The 26,886-nt window shown below is 40.5% G+C and overlaps 1 protein-coding gene across 1 annotated transcript in view; it reads left to right on the forward strand.

Moving 5' to 3' along the window:
* Positions 1 to 26,886, forward strand: part of OCA2 (OCA2 melanosomal transmembrane protein) — a 518,586-nt gene that overhangs the window by 154,315 nt on the left and 337,385 nt on the right. Inside the window, exon 14 of the mRNA XM_021680470.1 lies at positions 5,881 to 6,013. Coding sequence (XP_021536145.1) covers positions 5,881 to 6,013 — 133 coding nt within the window. The remainder of the gene's footprint in view (positions 1 to 5,880; positions 6,014 to 26,886) is intronic.

Genomic DNA, 26,886 nt, shown 5'->3' on the forward strand with positions numbered 1-26,886 from the left:
ATAAAAAAAGATAACACAGCTTCTGCTCTGGCCAAGATAGAGTAACAGGGACTGGATTTGCCCTCTTGCTTGAGCTATCCCAAAAGAAAATTAACGAAAATCCAAAAAACAAAACCCCAAACAAAGCAAAACCAGAAAGTGATAAGCAAGAAACTGGATAGCAGGCAAAAAAAAAAAAAAAGGACAGTGATCCCTGAGAGTGGGGAAACAAATGAGGTGAGCCCTATGATTGCCCCAGTTTGCTGCCTTGAGAGAGTTTCTAGGATGTAGTACAGGGATGGAAAACCCATGTGGAGCCCTTCAGACTCCCTGAACTGAGGGGATAGAACTGAGAATCTGGAGCGACCAAAGCTAAGATGGCTTCTTTGGTGAAATCTACATATATTTAAGGAAGAAATAATGCTATAATACCAATTATACATAAAGCTTTACAGCAAATTGAAGAAAAGAGAATACTTTCCAACTCATTCTATGAGGCCCTGATACCTAAACTGGACAAAACCAGTATGAGAAAACTATTAATAAGTATTTCTTATGAACATAGATTTTTAATTTTTAAAAGTAAATTTTTAAAAGTAAATTTTTTAAAATTAGCATATCCAACTTAATAATACATAAAATGGATAATATGTCATAACCAAGTAGAATTTATAATATTTGAAAAGCCAATTAATGCAATTTACTAACAAACTAAATGAGAAAATTCATATGATCATCTCAATGGAAAAATAACTGGCAAAATAGAACATTCATTACTGATTAAAATCTCTCAATAACTAGAAAAATAAGAGAACTTCATCAGCCTAATAAGGAGCACCTATGAAAATACATCTTACTTAAATGTGAAAATTGAATGCCTTCTTTCTTTCTTTCTTTTTTTTAAAGATTTTATTTATTTGACAGAGAGAGACACAGCGAGAGAGGGAACACAAGCAGGGGGAGTGGGAGAGGAAGAAGCAGGCTTCCCCCTGAGCAGGGAGCCCGATGTGGGGCTCGATCCCAGGACTCTGGGATCATGACCTGAGCCGAAGGCAGATGCTTAACGACTGAGCCACCCAGGCACCCCGAATGCCTTCTTTCTTAGATCAGAAGTAAGACAAAGATGTCTGTTCTCACCACTTCAGTGTATCATTTTACTGGAGGCTCGAGCTGATACAATAAGGCAAGAAAAGAAATACAAGGCATCCATATCAGAAAGGAGGAATTAAAAGTCTTTATCTTCATATGACATAACTGTCCATGTTAGTTATGGACATTTCTAGAATCTATGTTGCAGTCTGAAGGACTGAAGGACTGCAACATAGATTCTAGAAATAATAAGTAAATTTGACAAGTGTGCAATATAAGATCAATATAGAAAAATTAGTGGTTTTCTATATTCTAGCAATAAACAATTGGAAATTAGCATCAATATATAAAATACTTTAGGGTAAATCTGACCAAACATATGCAAGACCTGTATACTGAAAACTATAAAATATTGCAGAATAATTAAAGAAGATCTAATTAAATGGAGAGAGATACTTTGTTCATGGATCAGAAGACCCAATATTGTTAATATATCAATTCTTCACAGATTGATCCACAGATTTATGCAATCCCTGTCAAAACCATAGCAGGGTTGTTGTTGTTTTTGGTAGAAACTGATAAACTGATTCTAAAATTTATATGGAAATTCAAAGTGTTCAGAATGGCCAAAAATAACTCTTAATGGGAAGAACAAAATGGGAGGGCTAACGCTACCTAACTCCAAGACTTACTATAAAACCACAATAACCAAAACATCGTGGTATTGGCATCATTACCGGTAAATAGCTAATAGGTAAAGAGTAGAGAGTCTGGATACAGACCCCCACATCAATGAATAATTGCTTTTGACAAAGGAGGAAAGCCAATTCAGTGAAGAAAGGATTATTGTTTGTTTGTTTGTTTTCCCACAAATGGTCCTGGAACAAAAGGACATCCATATGTAGGAAAAATGAACATCAATCCACACTTCCCACTTTGCCCAAAAATTAACTCAAAAGTTACACACACAAAATGTAAACAAAAAGTTTACATACACAAATGTAAACCCTAAAACCTTAAAAGTTCAAATAGAAAACAATTTGTAGTAGAATGGGTATAGAAATAGTTCAAGTGAGAACATGGCTACTTTATTTCATTAGACTGTTTTTTAGAACTTGGCTTTCAGTGTCTGTTATTTGTCTCTTCTTTTTTTCTTCTTCTTAAGACAACATATTAATGAGTTAATGCAACAGCTTAGCTGCCCCTGGCCAGCATCACATTAGTATTAATGTAAAATCCCGAGCATGATGTCTTTCTTGGACATAAACTGAGTTAACTCTGCAACATTTTAAGCACTCCCTTAGAGTCCTAGGTCTGAATGCTCTGAACTAAACAGTAGAATGTGACCCAAGACAGGCTCTGAGTCCTGGGCCTCTACCAAGTCATATAGAAAGCTAAATGGAAAGAGTGGTCTGTCAGACTATTCCCACATTCCTCCATGACATGCTGACATGCTGTTGTAAATATCCAGAATTTAAATATAACAGTAAAGGAGAAAGGTCAGGTTTTTGCAAAAATACACAGCAGGCCCTGGAGGTGAGCTCCCTCTCTGCACTGAGGCTCAGCCTAGGATCCTCACACAGCTTTGTGCCAAAGTGACATCCTCTGGAGACATGGCCTTAGGGCTCTCCTTGTTTTATTGAAGATGGAGTTCCTTGTCTTCCACTTAATGACTTGAATTTTGGGGTTAAACTGTATTTCACAGAAAAGGTATCTAACGAATGTCCTTTTGTGGATAACCAAGGGTAGTTTCAATTTATTTTATAGAAGCTTAGAGATAAGGGAATACTTATTTGTATAGAGAATGCAAATGAACTCATAGTTTCAGGGATAGTGTCTTCAGCAGAGATTAATTTATAAAGACTCATTATCAATGACAGCACAGCCATACATTTGTGTGCACATTTATTCTGCATTATTTAGTTATTTTTATAAAATAAAAATTGTGAAATTAATTTTTAAAATACTCATGAAGAAAGTTAATACTCAATATGAAGTTTAGGGGAGTAATAAAAAAAACTCTTAGGGGAGTAATAAAAAAAAAGTACTGGACTTTGGAACACATGAGAAAATTCTTCCACATTCTCTGAGAATTAGGAAGAAGTTACAGGAAGTTATGAGGAAAGTTCTTCTACCATACCCTTTCCACACACTGTTCACTCCTACCCCATTTCTTGGGATGGCTCTCTGTTGGTGGGATTTCCAGTGCTGAATAGTTAGGTAGGGAAGACTTCCAGGGTCCTCCTACACTGTAGGATTCCATGAGCAACAGTGTGTTGTCCCTTTATCTCCCAACAGGCTGATGGGGATATAATCCTCCTTCACTGGTTACATTTACTCCTTTATGCCTGTTCTATGGAGACTCACCAGTGGTGAACATGGCTATTTTTTTTAAGAAGGGGGAGGGGCAGAGCGAGAGGGAGAGAGAATCTTAAGCAGGCTCCACGCCCAGCATGGAGCCCATATGGGGCTTGATCTTACAACCCTGAGATCATGACCTGAGCTGAAATCAAGAGTTGGACACTTAACTGACTGAGCCACCCAGGCGCCCCTTAACTATCTTTTAAATAACAGTTGAAAAATCTGTATAAAGGAGCTGTATCCCCTGTGCTTCTGAATGACATCTCACAGGTCAGAAGAAGGCCTTCTTCATGGTGCCCCAGAGATGTGTACACTGGGATGGTCCTCTGGGCTTTCCCACCATGCGCTGTGCATGCTGGGGTGTTCTTTTGCTGCTCTTCCACCACCAATTTCTTCCACTCCATCAACTGATAGCTTAGATGGTGTCACTCTCTGCTGCTTCCTGCTCTGCCTTTCTGGTCACTTCCTCTTTGTCTCCTTTGTGGGTTTTCTGCTTCCACATGGCTCTTCAATTTCTGTGGACCTTGGGGTTCTGATTTTTTGACCACCTTTCCTCTTGGGTCAGCATTCTGTAGCAGAGCTCATGCCCTCATGGTCTGCTCTGTTTTCCATGTACTGGGATCACCCACTTCCACATGTCTGCAGAACATGGAAGGTTCTTACCTCCCTCAGATCCATGTATGTGTATGTCATGACTTCTCCTCTACATACTCGATGTATCCCTCACATGCAGGATGTCCCACACCAGATCCTGTCATCATACCCTCTCCTATAGCACTAGGAGTCTTCTTGTTGAGTCTCCAGACATGATTCTATCTTCAAATTACACCATGATATTTACTAAGACAGTCAGCAGATTCAGCTAAGCCTTACAACTCAACTGACTGTTTTGACTTGTCCCAGAGTTAGCCTGAAAGCGTCCTAGAAATACCGGTAGGCCAAAGTTACTCAGCTGGATCCTCCTTGAATATATGTAGTGTAAGAGGCTGTGGATGTTCTAATCTGATTCTGGGGGGATCCTCTTTTCATAGTTTTACATGCCTCAAATTTTGGCCACTTCCACTGTTGAGTGAAGACTTTGTGGAAAACTAAGAAGAAAGAAGCTGAGTGGAGCCAAAACCAACACAGTACAAAACAAGACTGAAAGGGGCAAAATAGAACCAGCACCCTATAAGAAAGGGCTGCATTTAAGCATTGTATTGATGCAAGTATAATAGTGGGTGGTTTTGTTACTGAGGACATTAAGGAGAAGAGTGTTGGAAATTACAGAGGCGTGTAAAGCAGCAGGGAAGCCCAGATACATGCACCTAATAAGCTTAGTGAAAATATTTATATTCCATGATATATTGATCTGCCTATATTATTTCTTAAATTTTTCACCTGGGATTCTCCCGCTCTGCTTTGTTCTCACTTGATAAATCCACCCATTACAACTCTAGTAGCAATCAAATACTTCCACTCAAAGCTGTGTTGTTTTGTTGTGGAGCCCCTTCCAGGAACTCCTTAGTCCTTTTCTTTCTTTAATTTACCCCTCACCTTTTTTTCCAATTGTCCCATCATTTCTAACAGGACAAAAATTTATAGTTAATATGTGCAAAAGAGGATCCAGAATTACTCAGGATACAAGTACCTCTGCTTTAGTGGGCACCTTCCTTCAAAAAATATTAATTACCTTCAGGGATCATCTGTATATATCTGCTGAATGTATAAGCACAGAGTAAAAGACAGACAAAACCAGCTAATGAGGCTGCTAACTTATTCCGTGACAGATTAACCTAGTGGGGGATTTTACCCCAAAACATCCTCAGCAGCTGACCATGGCAAATAGTTCTGAAGAGAGGCAAAGGAAGTGTGAGGGGAGGGAGAAGCTCCTGCATGGGCCCCTTATGGCCAGTAGGGACGCTCTGGGCCACCTCAGTCCTGATGGCCATTGGCTGCCCTGCAGAGGGCTGTGCTCTCCAGCCAAGGAAGTTCTTTCACACTGATAGCAGGGACTTAAATGAAATATTTAAAAAACCCAATTTACCTTGAAATGGACAAATATTGCCACATAGTTTTATGTTTTGCCCCCATTGTGTCTTTTTTCACCCTGGACGAATGTGTCAGTCCAGTGGTGAAGGTAGACCCAGTTAATGTTGAGATTGTCTGTGATAACTGTTTTTGTTTTCTCCTAAGGTTGCTTGTTATTCGGTAGGGATTGGTTTATTGACATGAAAGAAACAAACCTTAAACATTTTCAAAATTGTAGAGAAGAGCACCTGTTCTGTGGGTTTTGTGCGGGGCCTTGTGACTCTTGAGCTAACACCCACCACCCTGACGTGCCTGCCCCTGCTGGGTCTCAGAGCTCAGCCCTCCCTGGATCCATCATTTGGGGGGGGTCCTAAATTGGGAGCTATGCCTATGCAGAGGAGAATCTCATCTGTTATTTCATTTCCCCTTTCCTGTTTCCAGGGCCTGGACTTCGCAGGATTTACTGCACACATGTTCATTGGGATTTGCTTCATTCTCCTGTTCTCCTTTCCACTCTTCAGACTCCTCTTCTGGAACAAAAAGCTTTATAACAAGGAACCCAGTGAGATTGTTGGTGAGTATAAGCACCTCCTCATGTAGCCTCAGAGTATACTATCATATTATTATTTTCTAGAGGAAGTTGCCACAGAAAGGCAGGAGGTTTCTTACATGTAGAACATCAGAGCGCTGTGAATTGTGTAAGACTGATGAATCACAGACCTGTACCTCTGAAACAAATAATACATTATATGTTTAAAAAAAGTAATAGAAAGGGAAAAGTGAAGGGGGGCAGAAATTGGAGGGGGGAGAAACCATGAGAGACTGTGGACTCTGAAAAACAAACTGAGGGTTCTAGAGGGGAGGGGGGTGGGAGGATGGGTTAGCCTGGGGATGGGTATTAAAGAGGGCACGTTCTGCATGGAGCACTGGGTGTTATGCGCAAACAATGAATCATGGAACACTGCATCAAAAACTAATGATGTAATGTATGGTGATTAACATAACATAATAAAATTAAATTAAAAAAATATATTGGTCTAAAAAACCCCAAAACATCAGGGAAGTGTCGGTCACTGGGATGCTGCATGCTCAGTATGTTCCCGTCTGCCTCCTGGTATGCTCTGTGCTTTCAGGGGCTTTAAATTCATGGGCCTTTCCTCTTTAATTTTCTTTAGGGTGAAATGTGGGAAGCAGTGGCCACTATATATAGTTTGCATGTCATGACATCATTAAACCACGTGTATACAACACTAGTAGTGTAGCATGGAGACTGTAGTGTTCAATCATACTTTGAGATTAAATGTGGTTACAAAAATAGCAACATAATCCAGCACAGAGGACACTGTACTATGTCAATCAAGAATGTATTGATGAGGCACCAGCCAGCAGAAAGAGGGCTCATGACAATCTTACGACTTTGCATTTTCCTTAAAAATTTTAGTAAATTTTTATTGAGAACATTACCATCAGGATATATCAGAAGCAATAATTTATTTGGGAAACAGCCAGCCCGTCCTCCTGTAGAGCACAGAACCATGCAGGTTGCCTGGGTAACAGAGCGTATCTGGGTGACAGGAGCAGAGTGACAAAGGTGCATTTCTTTGTGGCTTCAGATGGCGTGGTACCCTCACAGAGCTCATCCTGTTATTCCTGTCCTTGTGTTGTACAGGACTTCAGGTTTTCTTTATTTTTAGTAAGATAAACAAATACCATTTCTGTATGAAAAGCTGAGGATCTAAGTGTATTCTTATCGGTCCTCCTGCTCATCAGATGGTGACTGTACAAGGCAGATCGGCATTTTTTCATGAGTGATTTTTGTATTCAGAATTTGACTATTTTTGTTCTAGTTTGGAAAACATTGTCTTATATACCCTCTCAAGAGTCATCTATGTAAAATAAGCTTGTTCTTAGTAAAATTTAGCCACCCAGCTCTCCCAGAGGAATGGAATGATAAGCAGAAATTTCTATTTTAGGCAATACTTATTGACCACATGCACAAAACACAGGAGTGTCCTTGTGGCTATAGAAATGGTACTTTAAACATGCTCAAGGGTGCTCTCAGCCTAGCTCCAAGTGAAGGTGATGTAAGTGCAGGACAAGTGGGTACATTCCCTGTGCTTCAGCTGCTCAAGGGGCAGAAGGATTGGCATGGGTACCACCCAACAGGACCTGCATGTGGGGGGTAAGCCCAGGGTGGGGGACTGGAAGGAAGAGGGGGTGCAGGCACAGGTGTTGGGGGACAAATAGAATAGTCCTTTTGGCTGCAAGGTTGTGATAGCTTCCTGCTGATATAGCCTAGTTTACTTCTTTTGGAGAAAGACTGTATTTTCTTGATAGCATTGATAATTCCTCATCTCTGGCAGTCTACAGAGCAGGCCATGTGCCTTTCTTGAGAAAATAGAGTCCCAGATCCTGCTGTCCTCTTACAGCTTTATAATGGGGGAAACAACTATACATGATCCCATTACTTCCCTGTTTTGAAGAAAACTTTAATCAATATTGGCTTTAAAAACAACGATATTTCTGGCAGTGAGATGCCTTGATCCACTTTTGCCACTGATGAATATATTAGTTTTCTAGGACTGCAGTAACAAAGTACCACAGACTGAGCGGCTTAAACAACAGATGGCTTATTTTTACAGATGCTAAGAGGACTTATAAACCAGAACAGGTGGCTTATTTCCTCACAGTTGTGGAGGCTTGAAGTCCAAAATCAAATTGCTTGCAAGGTTGGTTGGCTCTGAGGAAGGATCTGTTCCAGGCCTCTCTACTTGGCTTTTAGATGGCCATATTCGTGTTTATGTGGCTTTCTCCTTGTGTGTGTCTGTGTCCACATTTCCCCCATTTATAAGGACACCGGTCATCTTGGACTTGAGGCCACCCTAATGACCTCAACTTAACTAATTACACCTACAACAACCCTAGTTTTTTAAATTTTATTTTATTATGTTATGTTAATCACCATACATTACATCATTAGTTTTTGATGTAGTGTTCCATGATTCATTGTTTGCATATAACACACACTACTCCATTCAGTACTGTGCCCTCTTTAATACCCATCACCAGGCTAACCCATCCCCCCACACTTCTCCCCTCCAGAACCCTCAGTCCGTTTCTCAGAGTCCATAGTCTGTCATGGTTCGTCTCCTCCTCCGACTTCCCCTGCTTCATTTTTCCCTTCCTGCTATCTTCTTCTTTCTTTATTTTTTTAAAGATTTTATTTATTTATTTGAGAGAGAGTGAGAGAGAGAAAGAGCACAAGAGGGGGGAGCGGGAGAGGAAGAAGCAGACTCCCTGCCAAGCAGGGAGCCCGATGTAGGACTCAATCCCAGGACTCCAGGATCATGACCTGAGCTGAAGGCAGTCACTTAACCAACTGAGCCACCCAGGCGCCCTCTTTTTCTTTTTTTTTTAACATATAATTTATATATATAATTCAGAGGTACAGGTCTGTGATTCAACAGTCTTACATAATTCACAGTGTTCACCATAGCACATACCCTCCCCAGTGTCTATCACCCAGCCACCCCATCACTCCCACCCCCCACCACTCCAGCAACCCTCAATTTGTTTCCTGAGATTAAGAACTCCTCATATCAGTGAGGTCATATGATACATGTCTTTCTCTGATTGACTTATTTCGCTCAGCAAAATACCCTCCAGTTCCATCCACATCATTGCAAATGGCAAGATTTCATTCCTTTTGATGGCTGTATAATATTCCATTGGATATATATATATATATATATATATATATATATATATATATATATATAACACATCTTCTTTATCCATTCATCTGTTGATGGATATCTTGGCACTTTCCATAGTTTGGCTATTGTGGCCATTGCTGCTATAAACATCGGGGTGCATGTACCCCTTTGGATCCCTACATTTGTATCTTTGGGGTAAATACCCAGAAGTGAAATTACTGGATCATACGGTAGCTCTGTTTTCAACATTTTGAGGAACCTCCATACTATTTTCCAGAGTGGCTGCAACAGTTTGCATTCCCACCAACAGTGAAGGAGGGTTCCCCTTTCTCTGCATCCCCACCAACATCTGTCATTTCCTGACTTGTTAATTTTAGCCATTCTGACTGGTGTGAGGTGGTATCTCATTGAGGTTTTGATTTGGATTTCCCTGATGCCGAGCAATGTTGAGCACTTTTTCATGTGTCTGTTGGCCATTTGGATGTCTTCTCTGGAAAAATGTCTGTTCATGTCTTCTGCCCATTTCTTGATTGGATCATTTGTTCTTTGGGTGTTGAGTTGATAAGTGCTTTATTTTTTTAATTTTTAAAATTTATTTTAATTTTTAAATTTTTTTTAATTTTTATTTTTTTAAATTTTATTATGTTATGTTAGTCACCATACAATACATCATTGGTTTTTGATGTGGTGATCCACGATCCATTGTTTTTGTATAACACCCAGTGCTCCATGCAGTATGTGCCCTCCTTAATACCCATCACCAGGCTAACCAATCCCCCCACTACACTCCCCTCTAAAACCCTGTTTGTTTCTCAGAGTCCATAGTCTCTCATGGTTCATCTCTCCCTCCGATTTCCCCCCCTTCGTTTTTCTCTTCCTTCTCCTAATGTCCTCCATTCTATTCCTTATGTTCCACAAATAAGTGAAACCATATGATAATTGACTTTCTCTGCTTGACTTATTTCACTTAGCATAATCTCCTCCAGTCCCATCCATGTGGATGTAAAAGATGGGTATTCATCTTTTCTAATGGCTGAGTAATATTCCATTGTATATATGGACCACATCTTCTTTTTTTTTTTAAAGATTTTATTTATTTATTTGAGACAGAGAGAATGAGAGAGACAGAGAGCACATGAGAGGGGGGAGGGTCAGAGGGAGAAGCAGACTCCCTGCGGAGCAGGGAGCCCGATGCGGGACTCGATCCCAGGACTCCAGGATCATGACCTGGGCCGAAGGCAGTCGCTTAACCAACTGAGCCACCCAGGCGCCCTGGACCACATCTTCTTTATCCATTCATCTGTTGAAGGGCATCTCGGCTCTTTCCACAGTTTGGCTATTGCAGACATTGCTGGTATGAACATTGGGGTGCATATGGCCCTTATTTTCACTACATCTGTGTCTTTGGGGTAAATACCTAGGAGCGCAATTGCTGGGTCATAGGTTAGCTCTATTTTTAATTTTTTGAGGCACCTCCACACTGTTTTCCAAAGTGGCTGTACCAACTTGCATTCCCACCAACAGTGGAAGAGGGTTCCCCTTTCTCTACAACCTCTCCAACATTTGTTGTTTTTTTCCCTGTCCATTTTTGCCATTCTAACTGGTGTAAAGTGGTATTTCAATGTGGTTTTGATTTGGATTTCCCTGATGGCTAATGATGACGAACATTTTTTCATGTGTCTGTTAGCCATTTGTATGTCTTCTTCAGAGGAGTGTCTTTTCATATCTTCTGCCCACTTTTTGACTTGATTATTTGTTTTTTGGGTGTTGAGTTTGAGAAGTTCTTTATAGATCTTGGATACCAGCCCTTTATCTGTAGTGTCATTTGCAAATGTCTTCTCCCATTCTCTGGGTTGCCTCTTTGTTTTGTTGACTGTTTCCTTTGCTGTGCAGAAGCTTTTTATCTTGATGAAGTCCCAAAAGTTCATGTTTGCTTTTGTTTCACTAGCTTTTGGAGATGTATCTTGAAAGAAGTTGCTGTGGGTGATGTCAAAGAGGTTACTGCCTATGTTCTCCTCTAGGATTTTGATGGATTCCTGTCTCACATTGAGGTCTTTCATCCACTTGAGTTTATCTTTGTGAATGGTGTTAGAGAATGGTCGAGTTTCATTCTTCTGCCTGTGGCTGTCCAATTTTCCCAGCACCATTTATTGAAGAGACTGTCTTTTTCCCATTGCATGTTTTTTCCTGCTTTGTCAAAGATTATTTGACCATAGAGTTGAGGGTCCATATCTGGGTTCTCTATTCTGTTCCATTGGTCTGTATGTCTGTTTTTGTGCCAGTACCATGCTGTCTTGGTGATCACAGCTTTGTAATATAGCTTGAAATTGGGCAACATGATGCCCCCAGCTTTGTTTTTCTTTTTCAAAATTTTCCTTGGCAATTTGGGGTCTTTTCTGATTCCATACAAATTTTAAGATTGTTTGTTCCAGCACTTTGAAAAATGTCATTGGAATTTTGATCGGGATGGCATTGAAGGTATAGATTGCTCTGGGTAGCATAGACATTTTAACAATGTTTATTCTTCTGATCCATGAGCATGGAATATTTTTCCATCTTTTTGTGTCTTCTTCAATTTCTTTCAGGAGTGTTTTGTAGTTCCTAGAGTATAGATCCTTTACCTCTTTGGTTAGGTTTATTCCGAGGTATCTTATGGTTTTTGGTGCTATTGTAAATGGAATCATTTCTCTAATTTCTCTTTCTACAGTTGTGTTGTTAGTATATAAGAAAGCAACTGATTTCTGTGCATTGATTTTGTATCCTGCCACATTACTGAATTGCTGTATGAGTTCTAGTGATTTGGGCGTGGAGTCTTTTGGGTTTTCCACATAAAGTATCATGTCGTCTGCGAAAAGAGAGAGTTTGACTTCTTTGCCAATTTGAATACCTTTTACTTCTTTTTGTTGTCTGATTGCTGTTGCTAGGACTTCTAGTACTATGTTGAACAATAGTGGCGAGAGTGGGCATCCTTGACGTGTTCCTGATCTCAAGGGAAAGGCTCTCAGCTTTTCCCCATTGAGGATGATATTCACTGTGGGTTTTTCATAGATGGATTTTATGAACTTGAGGAATGTTCCCTCTATCCCTGTACTCTGGAGAGTTTTAATCAGGAAAGGATGTTGTATTTTGTTGAATGCTTTTTCTGCATCAATTGAGAGGACCATATGGTTCTTCTCCCTCCTCTTATTAATGTGTTCTATCATATTGATTGATTTGCGAATGTTGAACCACCTTTGCATCCCGGGGATAAATCCCACTTGGGCGTGGTGGATGATCCTTTTAATGTATTTTGGATCCTATTAGCTAGGATTTTGTTGAGGATTTTGGAATCCATATTCATCAGGGATATCGGTCTGAAATTCTCCTTTTTGATGGGGTCTTTGCCTGGTTTGGGGATTAAGGTAATCCTGGCTTCATAGAATGAGTTTGGAAGTTTTCCTTCTTTTTCTATTTTTTGAAACAGCTTCAGTAGAATAGGTATTCTTTTTTCTTTGAATGTTTGGTAGAATTCCCCAGGGAATGCATCAGGCCCTGGACTCTTATTTTTTGAGAGGTTTTTCATCACTGCTTCAATCTCATTACTGGTTATTGGCCTATTCAGGTTGTCAATTTCTTCCTGTTTCAGTCTTGGCAGCTTATAGGTTTCCAGGAAGGTCTCCATTTCATCCAGATTGCTCAGTTTATTGGCATATAGTTGTTGATAATAATTTCTAATAATTGTTTCCATTTCCTTGGTGTTAGTCGTGATCTCTCTCCTTTCATTCATAATTTTATTAATTTGGGTCCTTTCTCTTTTCTTTTGGATAAGTCTGGGCAGTGGTTTATCGATCTTATTAATTCTTTCAAAGAACAAACTTCTAGTTTCCTTGATCTGATCTACTCTGTTTCTGGTTTCTAATTCATTCATTTCTGCTCTAATTTTAATTTTTTCTCTTCTAATGCGTGGCTTAGGCATCATTTGTTGCTTTTTCTCTAGTTCTTTAAGGTGTGGAGTTAGTTGGTGAATTCGGGATTTTTCTATTTTTTTGAGTGAGGCTTGGATGGCTATGTATTTCCCCCTTAGAACTGCCTTTGCAGTATCCCATAGGTTTTGGATGGGTGTGTTTTTATTCTCATTGATTTCCATGAATTGTTTAAGTTCTTCTTTGATTTCCTGGTTGATCCAAACCTCCTTGAGTGGAGTGGTCTTTAGCTTCCAAGTGTTTGAATTTCTGCCAAATTTTTTCTTATGATTGAGTTCCAGTTTTAGAGCATTGTGGTCTGAGAATATGCAGGGAATCATCTCAATCTTTTGGTATCAGTTGAGACCTGATTTGTGACCCAGTATATGGTCTATTCTGGAGAAAGTTCCATGTGCTCTCGAGAAGAATGAGTATTCTGTTGTTTTAGGGTGGAATGTTCTGTAAATATCTATGAGGTCCATCTGGTCCAATGTATCATTCAAAGCTCTTGTTTCCTTGTTGATTTTCTGCTTAGATGATCTGTCCATTGCTGAGAGTGGAGTATTGAGGTCTCCTACAATTGACATATTGTTATCAATATGACTCTTTATTTTGGTTAACAGTTGGCTTATGTAGATGGCTGTTCCCATGTTGGGGGCATAGATATTTACAGTTGTTAGATATTCTTGTTGGATAGACCCTTTAAGAATGATATAGTGTCCTTCTGTGTCTCTTATTACAGACTTTAGTTTAAAATCTAATTTGTCTGATATAAGAATTGCTACCCCAGCTTTCTTTTGAGGTCTGCTGGCATGGAAGATGGATCTCCATCCCTTCACTTTCAGTCTGGATGTATCTTTAGGTTCAAAATGAGTCTCTTATAGGCAGCATATGGATGGGTTCTGTCTTTTTATCCAGTCTGCAACCCTGTGCCGTTTTATGGGAGCATTTAGGCCATTCACGTTGAGAGTGATTATTGAAAGATATGAATTGTCATCATGTTGCCTGTGAAGACGTTGTTTTTATAGATTGTCTCTGTAAATTTCTGTTGTAGATTTCTCTTGGGGTCTTTCTCCTTTTATAGAACCCCCCTTAATATTTCTTGCAGGGCCGGCTTAGTGGTCACATATTCTTTCAACTTCTGCCGGTCATGGAAGCTCTGCATCTCTCCATCCATTCTAAATGAAAGCCTTGCCAGATAAAGTATTCTTGGCTGCATGTTCTTCTCACTTAGTACCCTGAATATGTCTTGCCAGCCTTTCTGGCTTGCCAGGTCTCTGTGGATAGGTTTGACATTATTCTGATGTTCCTCCCTCTGTACGTAAGGACTCTCTTCCCCCTAACTGCCCTTAAGATGGTTTCCTTGGTTCTAAGATTTGCAAGTTTTACTATTACATGCCGGGGTGTTGGCCTGTTTTCCTTGATCTTAGGAGGCGTCCTCTCTGCCTCTAGGACACGATTGTTTGTTTCATTCCCCAGATTAGGGAAGTTCTCAGGTACGATTTACTCAAATACATCTTCTAGTCCTCTCTCTCTCTCCACTCCCTCTGGAATTCCAATTATTCTGACATTGGAACGCTTCATTGTGTCACTTATTTCTCTGATTCTATTTTCATGGATTCTGAGTTGTTTTCCCTTGCCTCCTCTTTTCCCTTTTTATCTATTATATTGTCTTCCAGGTTGCTTATTCGCTCTTCTGCCTCAGTTACCCTAGCTGTTAGATTATCTAGATTTTATTGGCTCTCATTGATAGCATTTTTAAGTTCTGCCAATTCACCTTTTATTTCTGCCCTTAGAGACTCTATGTTGCCATTAATTGATTTCTCCATTCTAGCCATTGTCTTCACAATTGCTAGCCTGAATTCCATCTCCGACATCTTGGTTATATCTGCATCCATTTGTAAATCTGCAGCATAAGTCATAATCTCTGAGTCTTTTCTATTTTGGGGGCTCCTCTTCCTAGTCATTCTGTTGATGGGTGTTTGAGGGAATGTATAGAGTCCAATTTATTGACCAGAACCCAAGCAAGATGCACCTGTTTTCTTGGGACCTTAGGGTTGCTGGCCTCTTATTTTCCCAGCCTGTCTTCTGCGGGAGGGGTCTGTTGCACTGTTACTCAGGCAACCCTGTTCGGGAAGAGTTGCCCTGCCCCCCTGTGGTGGGGGATGGGCTCAGTGGGAATCAGTTTTTGGGGCTTTTGTTCTCTGGCGGCTTTCCCTGGTGGCTTTCCTCGTCTCTTCTGCAAGTCAGAGAAGAGACCATTTCCACCCCTCTGCCTCAGAGCAGAGAGATTGCAGTCTGTTCTTCAGTGAGCTCTCCAGGCTACACCATCTCCGTTTCTGTCCATGCTGCTATAAACTGCAGCGTCCTGGGTTGTGCGCCCCTCTGCAGCGCTCCCAGTCCTGCCTCCAGGTCGGGGCATGTCTCTGCCCTTTGTGCTTCTAAAACTGCCAGTTGCTCCCAGTTCACGTGCGCGTGACCCCGCCGCTCCGGGTTTCCATCCCAGGGGAGGGGGGGTTGCAGTTCGCAGGCGAGACCCCACCGCTCCGGGTTTCCGCCCTGGGGGCTGCCCTAAAGTCCTTTCCCCGCCGCTACCGCTCTGCGAGTCTGTGCCCTGTCCGCAGCATGTGAGGCTGTCACTCACCGGCGGTGTAGGATCCCCACGGCCAGGCACCCTCCTGCTGCCATTTATCCTCTGATATCTGCCCGTGGAATCACGGCTCCCCGCTTCGTACCTCAAAACCAACTGCCTGCGATATTCTGTTTGTAGAGATCCAGATCTTCTTACATTTCAGGCTGGTTTCGTGGGTGCTCAGAGTCGTCTGGTAGATATCCAGCTCAGTTCTGGGGACCAATTGAAATAGGGTCCCCTACTCCTCCGCCATCTTTCCCCCCTCCCCTGATAAGTTCTTTATAGATTTTGGATACTAGCCCTTTATCTGATATGCCACTTGCAAATATCTTCTCCCATTCTGTCAGTTGTCTTTTGGTTTTGTTGACTGTATCTTTTGCTGTGCAAAAGCTTTTTATCTTGATGAACTCCCAATAGTTCATTTTTGCCCTTGCTTCCCTTGCCTTTGGTGATGTTTCTAGGAAGAAGTTGCTGTAGCTGAGGTCGAAGAGGTTGCTGCCTGTGTTCTCCTTTAGGATTTGGATGGACTCCTGTCTCACATTTAGGTCTTTCAACCATTTGGAGTAATTTTTGTGTGTGGTGTAAGGAAATGGTCCAGTTTCATTCTTCTGCATGTGGCTGTCCAATTTTCCCAACACCATTTTTTGAAGAGACTGTCTTTTTTCCATTGGACATTCTTTCCTGCTTTATCGAGCATTAGTTGACCATAGAGTTGAGCGTCCATTTCTGGGCTCTCTGTTCTGTTCCATTGATCTATGTGTCTGTTTTTGTGCCAGTACCATACTGTCTTAATGATGACAGCTTTGTAATAGAGCTGGAAGTCCGGAATTGTTATGCCGCCAGCTTTGCTTTTCTTTTTCAACAATCCTCTGGCTATTCGGGGTCTTTTCTGGTTCCATACAAATTTTAGGATTCTTTGTTCCATTTCTTTGAAAAAAGTGGATGGTATTTTGATAGGGATTGCATTAAATGTGTAGATTGCTCTAGGTAGCACTGACACCTTCACAATATTTGTTCTTCCAATCCATGAGCATGGAATGTTTTTCCATTTCTTTGTGTCTTCCTCAAATTCTTTCATGAGTATTTTATAGTTTTCTGAGTAGAGATTCTTTGCCTCTTTGGTTAGATTTATTCCTAGGTATCTTATGGCTTTGGTTGCAATTATAAATGGGATTGACTCCTTAATTTCTCTTTCTGCTGTCTTGTTGTTGGTGTATAGGAATGCCACTGATTTCTGTGCATTGATTTTATATCCTGCGACTTTACTGAATTCCAGTATGAGTTCTAGCAGTTTTGGGGTGGAGTCTTTTGGTTTTCCACAAAAAGTATCATATCATCTGCAAAGAGTGAGCATTTGAATTCTTCTTTGCTGATTTCGATGCCTTTTATTTCTTTTTGTTGTCTGATTGCTGTGGCTAGGACTTCTAGTTACTATGTTGAATAGCAGTGGTGATAGTGGACATCCCTGCTGCATTCCTGAAGTTAGGGGGAAAGCTCTCATTTTCCCCCCTTTAGAATGATATTCGCTGTGGGTTTTTCATAGATGGCTTTTATGATATTGAGGTATGTACCCTCTCTGCCTATACTCTGAAGAGTTTTGATCAAGAAAGGATGCTGTACTTTGTCAAATGCTTTTTCTGTATCTACTGAGAGGGTCATATGGTTCTTCTTTCTTTTATTAAGGTATTGTATCGCACTGATTGATATCTGAATGCTGGACCAAACTTGCAGACCAGGGATAAATCCCACTTGGTCGTGGTGAATAATCCTGTTAATGTACTATTGGATCCTGTTGGCTATTATTTTGGTGAGAATTTTTGCATCCATGTTCATCAGGGATATTGGTCTGTAATTCTTCTTTCTGATGGGGTCTTTGTCTGGTTTGGGGATCAAGGTAATGGTGCCCTCATAAAACGAGTTTGGAAGTTTTCCTTCCATGATTTTTTTTTATTCTTCTTTAATTTCCTGGTTGACCCATTCATTCTTTAGTAGGATGCTCTTTAGCCTCCATGTATTTGAGTTCTTTCCCACTTTTCTCTTGTGATTGAGTTCTAGTTTCAACACATTGTGGTCTGAAAATATGCAGGGCATGTTTCCAATCTTTTAGTACTGGTTGAGACCTGATTTGTGACCTAGGATGTGATCTGTTGTGGAGAATGTTCCATGGGCACTAGAGAAGAATGTGTATTCTGTTGCTTTGGGATGGAATGTTCTGAATATGTCTGTGAAGTCCATTTGGTCCAGTGTGTCATTTAAAATCTTTATTTCCTTGTTGATCTTTGCTTAGATGATCTGGGGGGGGGTGCTAAAGTCCCCCACTATTATTATATTGTTGTCGATGTGTTTCTTTGCTTTTGTTATTCATTGGCTTATATAATTGGCTGCTCCCATGTTAGGGGCATAGATATTTACAATTGTTAGATCTTCTTGTTGGATAAACCCTTTAAGTAGGATATAGTGTCCTTCCTCATCTCTTATTATAGTCTTTGGTTTAAAATCTGGTTTGTCTGATACAAGGATTGCCACCCCAGCTTTCTTTTGGTGTCCATTAGCATGGTAAATTGTTTATACCCCCTCACTTTCAATCTGGGGGTTTCTTCGGGTGTAAAATGAGTCTCTTGCAGACAGCATATCGATGGGTCTTGTTTTTTTATCCAGTCTGATAGCTGTGTCTTTTGATTGGGGCATTGAGCCCATTTACATTCAGGGTAACTATTGAAAGATATGAATTTAGTGCCATTGTATTGCCTGTAAGGTGACTGTTACTGTATATTGTCTGTGTTCCTTTCTATGTTTCTATGTTACTTTTAGGCTCTGTCTTTGCTTAGAGAACCCCTTTCAATATTTCTTGTAGGGCTGGTTTCGTGTTTGCAAATTCTTTTAGTTTTTGTTTGTCCTGGAACCTTTTTATCTCTCCTTCTATTTTCAATGACAGCCTAGATGGATATAGTATTCTTGGCTGTGTATTTTTCTCACTTAGTGCTCTGAATATATCATGGCAGTCCTTTCTGGCCTGCCAGGTCTCTGTGGATAGGTCTGTTGCCAATCTAATGTTTCTACCCTTGTAGGTTACATATCTCTTCTCCTGAGCTGCTCTCAGGATTTTCTCTTTGTCTCTGAGACTCATAAGTTTTACTATTAGATGTTGGGGTGTTGACCTATTTTTATTGATTTTGATGGTGGGGGTTCTCTGTGCCTCCTGGATTTTGTTGCCTGTTTCCTTTCCCAAACTAGGGAAGTTCTCTGCTATAATTTGCTCCAATATAGCTTCTGCCCCTCTCTCTCTTTCTTATTCTGGGATCACAATTATTCTAATGTTGTTTTGTCTTATGGTATCACTTATCTCTTGAATTCTGCCCTCGTGATCCAGTAGTTGTTTATCTCTCTTTTCTCAGCTTCTTTATTTTCCATCATTTGGTCTTCTATAGCACTGATTCTCTCTTCCGTCTCATTTATCCTAGCAGTTAGTGCCCCCATTTTTTATTGCATATCATTAATAGCCCTTTTGATTTTGACTTTGTTAGATTTTAGTTCTTTTATTTCTCTAGAAAGGGTTTCTCTAATGTCTTCCATGCTTTTTTCAAGCCCAGGTAGTATCTTTAAAATTGTCATTCCGAACTCTAGTTCCTACATCTTACTAATGTCCATATTGATTAGGTCCCTGGCAGTCAGTACTGCCTCTTGTTTTTTTGTTTTTTTTTTTGAGGTGATTTTTTCCTTCTTGTCATTTTGTTCAGAGGAGAATAGATGTTGAAAGAACAAAATGCTAACAGGTTAACAACGACTCCAGAAAAATATACACTAAAAAAATCAGAAGAGACCTGAAACCGGGGGAAAAGAAAGGGAAAGAAAGAAAAAAGATAAAAGAAAAAAGAAGAAAAAGAAAAAGAAAAAACAGAACAGAACAGAATATGATCAGATATGATCAGGCTGGTGCATAGATCAATGCCACACCCTAGATTTTGGGCGTATTTTGGTCTGTTAGAGGAAAGTGCCTCCCAACATTTTAAAGAAAGAAAAGCTTATATATGTACAAAAATAAGGGTAGGTACGATGAAGGGATGTAATATGACTGTGAAGATGAAAATTATGAAAGATTTTATAAAAGGAATTGATAAGATAAGAAGTTGGTTGGAAAAAGAAAGAAGAGGATTTAAAAAAAACGTGGGGGGAGAGAATGTGATCAGGCAGGAGACTAGAACAAAGCCATACACTAGAGATTTAGGGTATATTTTGGTCTGTTAGAAAAAACTGTATCCCAAAATTTTAAAGATAGAACAACTTATATATATATATATATACCAAAAATAAAGTTAAGTACTATGAAGGGATAGAATATGACTCTAAAAATGAAAAATAAAAAAGATTTTTAAAAAAAGGGATTGATAAAGATGTTGGTTGAAAAAGGGAAAAAGAAAAACTCAAAAGAAAAAGAAAAAAAAGATAATTAAAAAAATTAATTTTGAAAGACTAAAGAATCATTGTGAAAAAACCATGAATTCTATGTGCAGTATTCCCCTAGCACTGGAGTTCTGCTGTTCTTGTTGATCGTTAAGCCTGGTCTTGGCTGGCTGTTCTTGCTGATCTTTTGGGGGAGGGGCCTGTTGACGTGGTTTTCAAATGTCTTTGCTGGAGGCGGAATTGCCCTGCCCTTGCCTGGGCTGGGCTAAGTAATCTGCTCGGATTTGCTCTCGGGAGCTTTTGTTCCCTGCAAGCTTTCCGTGCAGCTTCAGAGGCCGAGAGTGAAAATGGTGGCCTCCCAATCTCCATCTCGGAGGACCTGAGATTTCGGGGTCCCACTCTTTAGTGAGCCCCCAGAGAAAAGCAGTCAATCACTCCTGTCTCCCCGGTCTCCAGCCACACTCCGAGCTCACCCGGCCTGTGACCAAATGTTTCTGTCTCTGGTGCACGACCCCGTGTGAAATCTCCAAACCCAGCAGATCCCTGCGGTGCGCTCCTGCACTGCTCCTCCCAGGGATGGAAGGGGAGTCTCCCCAGATCTGCCACTTGTTGCATTCCTGCTGGAAGAGCAGTGGCCCGACTGTGCTATGGATCACGGTTTATGGCAAACCCGAGCTGAGAGCCCACTCCTTGGCTCCATCTCTGCAGCAGGCTCCCCTGCTCTGATACCAGGGAACTCTGCTGCACTCAGGCGCCCCTGGTCTTTCTGTGACCCCGAGGGTCCTGAGACCACACTGTTCCAGCGAGGGTTCCACTCCCTGCTTAGCCACTGGAGCGACGTCCCTCAGCGGAGCCGACTTCTAAAAGTTCCGATTTTGTGCTCTGTTGTTCTATCACTTGCCAGTAGCGGCTGATGGAGGCCCCCTCCCCCACCATCTATCTTCCCAAATAGCGCCTCAGATTCACTTCTCCTCATGTCCTACCTTCCAGAAAGTGGTCGCTTTTCTATTCAGAGCATTGCTGCTATTCTTTTCTTCGACCTCCTGTTGAGTTTGTAGGTGTTCAGAATGGTTTGATCCTTATCTAGCTGAATTCCTGGGACCAGACAAAATCCAGGTCTCCTACTCCTGCCATCTTGCTCCTCCCCCAACAACACTAGGTCACATTCTGAGGTACTGGGGATTAGGACTTCACCACATGAATTTTGTTGGGGGGAGGACACAATTCAACCCATAACAACCAGTTAGAGATATTCAGAATGTTTTATCATCAACTAGTATACATAAAATTTGATAATTTAATATTTAGGTTTAACTTTCTGATGGAAAGAATTGCACCAGATTGGAGTGCTAAGGAAACTGTGATCACAATGGATGATTGTGTGGGTGTAGCTGTACCTCAGTGGAGAGTTAGAATGTTGCCTTGTCCATTTATGCCAGGTTCTCCCTAACCGCCCTGTTGTTCAGAATGACCTGAGAACAGTTGTTGTATGTTTAGGTTACCCGGCCCACCCCCTGGAATTCTGTGCTGTTAATAAGCTCTTCTGGAGAATGATATCTTGACATAAATTTAGGATACACAGATTTAGAAGGATATGAAACAAATCTGTATAATCAACTCCTCCACTCTTCCTGAGGAAGGAGATGAAAAAAGCTCTGAGGGAAGAAGGAGGGGATGGCTGGGACCTGGATGATTCTGAAACCCTATGGCAATGCCAAGACAAGCTATAAATCAGCACAGAGTGAACTGTGTGGAGTCAGGGCAATTGCTCTGGGCAACTGTGGGTTATAGGGCTCTCCAATTTTAGAATGCTTATTATAACTACAGATTCTCAAGCCCTACCCTAGAGATTTGGGTTCAGTAGGTCTGTAGTGGCATCCAGAGCATCTGTCCGAATAGGCTTGGTTATGCTGCAGTGAAAAAGTAACCCTGCTCTGTTCTTTTCCTGTCTTTGGCTTCATTCCCACTGTGTACTGGCAGTACCCTGCATGTCATCAATTCTCAGAGCCTTCAGCTCTTGGTCATCAAAGCAGAGAGAACCCCTTGTTCCACCCCATTATTGACTGACATAGGATGCCTCTGTTCATAGCTTGTCATCCTGATTGTCACAAGGCCCCACTGGTCACAGGGGACAGGATGAGTCAGCCTAGCAAGTGCCCAGAATGGAAAAGAAAATGACTTATTTTGTGAAAAGCACAAATAACCACCAGATTTTGCCCTCATCATCAGATATCAGCTCAAGCTGCTTCTTGCTAATATTTTGTATGGAATTTTTGTGTCTGTGTACATTAGGGATATTGGTGTAGAGTTTACTTTCTTGTAATGGCTTTTTTGCTATCCTCATAGAATAAGTACAGAAACATACTCTCCTCTTCAATTTTTTTGGAAGAGATGGTGTAGAATTGCTAGTACTCTCCCCTTAAATGTTTGCTAGGACATTACAGGCTTGGATGTGTGTGTGTGTGTGTGTACGCTACAAATTCAAATTCAAAATCCTTCATAGACACAGGGCTGGTTATTATGGTTATCTCTTTCTTCTTTTTTTAAAAAATTTTTTATTGTTATGTTAATCACCATACATTATATCATTAGTTTTTGATGTAGTGTTCCATGATTCATTGTTTGCACATAACACCCAGTGCTCCATGCAGAACGTGCCCTCTTTAATACCCATCACCAGGCTAACCCATCCTCTCACCCTCCTTCCCTCTAGAACCCTCAGTTTGTTTTTCAGAGTCCATCGTCTCTCACGGTTATCTCCCCCTCCGATTTCCCCCCCTTCATTCTTCCCCTCCTGTTATCTTCTTCTTCATTTTTTTTTCTTAACATATATCGCATTATTTGTTTCAGAGGTACAGATCTGTGATTCAACAGTCTTGCACAATTCACAGTGCTCACCATAGCACATACCCTCCCCAATGCCTATCACCCAGCCACCCCATCCCTCCCACCCCAGCCCCCACTCCAGCAACCCTCAGTTTGTTTCCTGAGATTAAGAATTCCTCATATCAGTGAGGTCATATGATACATGTCTTTCTCTTTTTGACTTATTTCGCTCAGCATAACACCCTCCAGTTCCATCCACGTCATTGCAAATGGCAAGATTTCATTCCTTTTGATGGCTGCATAATATTCCATCGTATATATATACACCACTTCTTCTTTATCCATTCATCTGTCGATGGAGATCTTGGCTCTTTCCACAGTTTGACTATTGTGAACATTGCTGCTATAAACATCGGGGTGCATGTACCCCTTCGGATCCCTACATTTGTATCTTTGGGGTAAATACCCAGTAGTGCAATTGCTGGATTGTATGGTAGCTCTATTTTCAACTTTTTGAGGAACCTCCATACTGTTTTCCAGAGTGGTTGCACCAGCTTGCATTCCCTCCAACAGTGTAGGAGGGTTCCCCTTTCTCCGCATCCCTGCCAACATCTGTCGTTTCCTGACTTGTTAATTTTGGTTACCTCTTCTTGAGTGATTACTGGTACTTTATATCTTTCAAGGAATTTATCTATTGTATCTCAGTTGTTGAAATAATTATTCTGAAGTTGTTCATAATATTCTTTCATTATCCTTTTAATGGATTGTTTGATCATGTAATCTCTCATTCCTGATATTGGTAATTTGTGTCTTTGCTTTTTTCTGATTGGTCTGGTTACAGTTTTATTAATTTTATTGATATCAAGGAACCAGCTTCTGATTATATATGTTTTCTCTCTCTATTTTTTAATCTTTTAATGATTTCTACTCTGGTATTTATTTTCTTCTGCTTACTTTGGGCTGATTTATTCTTCTTTTGCTAGTTTCTTAAAGTAGAGGTTGAGGTTATTGATTTTATATATGCCTTCTTTTCTAATACATGTGTTCAGTGCTCTAAATTTCCTTCTAAGTACTTTAGTGACCTGCCACCAATTTTCATATGTTTTTTTTTAGTTTCTGTTCAGTTCAAATTACCTTCTAATTTCCCCTTTGATATCTTTGATCCTTAGATATTTTACATGTTGTTATTTACCAAATAGTTGGAGATTTTGCAGTTACCTATATCAGAGAATATACTTGGTAAAACTTGAATCCTTTTAAAGTTATTAAGACTGTTTTATGGCTAGAATACCTAGCCTTATAAACATTCCATGTGCACCAGAACAGAATATGTATTCTGCTGTGTTGGGTAGAGTTTTGTCAGTATAGTCAGTTAGGTCAAGTTGGCTGATAATGTTATTCAAGTCTTCTGTATTTGATTTTCTGTCCATTTGTTCTATTAATTATTGAGAGATGGAAATAGGAATCTCTAATTATGATTGTGGATTTGTCTATTTCTCTTTGCAGTTATGTGATTTTTGCCTTATATATTTCAAAGTTCTGTTATTAGAGTATGTAAGCATTTAGGTTGTTATTTTCTCTTGAAGAATTAACACCTTTATCATTATAAAATGACCTTCCCTATCCATAGTCATGTTCTTGCTCTGAAATCAATTTTGTTGTTAATGTAGCAATTTCAGCTTTCTCTTCACTAGTGGTAGTATAGTATATCTTTTCGATCCTTTCACTATGTCTTTTTGTTTTATTTATTTTTTAAATTTAAATATAATGTATTATTGGTTTCAGAGGTAGAAGTCAGTGATTCATCAGTTACATCTAACACCCAGTGCTCATTACATCACGTGTCCATCACCCAGCCACCCCATCCCCACACCCACCTCCCCTCCAGCAACCCTCAGTTTGTTTCCCATGATCAAGTGTCTCTTACAGTTTCTCTCCCTCTCTGTTTCCATTTTGTTTTATTTTTTTTTTTTAAGATTTTATTTATTTGCCAGAGAGAGGGAGAGAGAGCAAGAGAGCACAGTAGGGAGAGTGGCAGGCAGAGGGAGAGGGAGAAGCAGACTCCCTGCTGAGCAGAGAGCCCGATATGGGACTTGATCCCAGGACCCTGGGATCATGACCTGAGCCAAAGGCAGATGCTTAACCAACTGAGCCACCCAGTGTCCCCGTCTTGTTTTATTTTTTCCTCTCTTCCCCTATAATCCTCTGTTTTGTTTCTTAAATTCCACATATCACTGAGATCATATAATAATTGTCTTTCTCTGATTGACTTATTTTGCTTAGCATAATACCCTCTAGTTCCAACCACGTCATTGCAAATGGCAAGATTTCATTTTTTTTTTAAAGATTTTATTTTATTTATTTGACAGAGAGAGAGAGAGAGAGCTAGAGAGGGAACACAAGCAGGGGGAGCGGGAGAGGGAGAAGCAGGCTCCTGGCTGAGCAGGGAGCCCGATGCGGGGCTTGATCCCGGGACCCTGGGATCATGACCTGAGCCGAAGGCAGACGCTTAACGACTGAGCCACTCAGGCGCCCCACGATTTCATTTTTTGATGGCTGCATAATATTCCATTGTGTATATATACCACTTCTTCTTTATCCATTCATCTGTTGATGGACATCTAGGCTCTTTCCATAGTTTGGCTATTGTGGACATTGCTCCTATAAACATTGGGATGCACGTGCCCCTTCGGATCACTACATCTGTATCTTTGGGGTAAATACCCAGTAGTGGAATTGCTGGGTTGTATGGTAGCTCTATTTTCAACTTTTTGAAGGACCTCCATAGGGTTTTCCAGAGTGGCTGCACCAGCTTGCATTCCCTCCAACGGTGTAGGAGGGTTCCCCTTTCTCTGCATCCCTGCAACATCTGTCATTTCCTGACTTGTTAATTTTAGCTCTTCTGACTGGTGTGAGGTGGTATCTCATTGTGGTTTTGATTTGTATTTCCCTGATGCCAAGTGATGTGGAGTATTTTTTCATGGGTCTGTTGGCCACTTGTATGTCTTCTTTGGAGAAACGTGGTTGTTCACATCTGCCTATTTCTTGATTGGATTATTTGTTCTTTGGGTGTTGAGTTTGATAAGTTCTTTATAGATTTTGGATATCACTGTGTCTTTATATTTAAAGTGCATTTCTTGCAAGTAGCTAACATTTGGGTCTTGCTTTTTTATCCAATCTGTTAATCTCTGTCCTTTAACTGGTATGTTTAGATTATTTATATTTAACATGATTAATGATATTGTTAAATTTAAGTGTTCATCATGTTGTTTTCTATTTGTGCCTTCTCTTCTTTATCCCCTTTTCCCTCAAAAATTCCATTTTACTTCTTTTTTTTTTTTGCTCTTACATTTTTGGCTATAGTTGTGTCTTATGAGTTTAGTGATAGTTTTACCACTAACTTCAAGTGATATTGTACTGCTTAACACAAATTGTAAGCATCTTATAATAGTAGAATTCCATTTTTCAACTCCTGACCTGGGAATCTTCCCCTGAGATTCATCACTTGGAGCTGGATGACCCTCCTCTAGGCTTTCTGGCAGCCACCAACTCCTGTGAGAGAGCATGTGTTTCCCTGCTTGTACCATGTATACAGTAACCCCAACTAATGCTATAGGAGGTTGGTTGAGAAGCTCAGGGAGGTAGGGGCTGGAGGTAATCAGAGAAGTGGAGATGAGACATCTGATGACATCTCCTGGTCAGAGGCCAGTGTGGCAAAGGTAAGAGCTGATACAGTAGGATCAGAGCTCACAGTGGTGCTTGCCATTTGAGGATATTGTCTTCCCTGAAGATCTTTGGCTTTATTCTGCAAGACATGGGGAACCAATGGTTATTTGAAAGAAGGAACCTATCTGTCTCATCTATCTGTCTACCTACACTGATCTATCTTTCTAGATAGATCAGCCTAGATAGATTTATCATCCTAGAAGAT

This window comes from Neomonachus schauinslandi, chromosome 9, assembly GCF_002201575.2.
Source record: "Neomonachus schauinslandi chromosome 9, ASM220157v2, whole genome shotgun sequence".
Classification (NCBI taxonomy): Eukaryota; Metazoa; Chordata; class Mammalia; order Carnivora; family Phocidae; genus Neomonachus; species Neomonachus schauinslandi.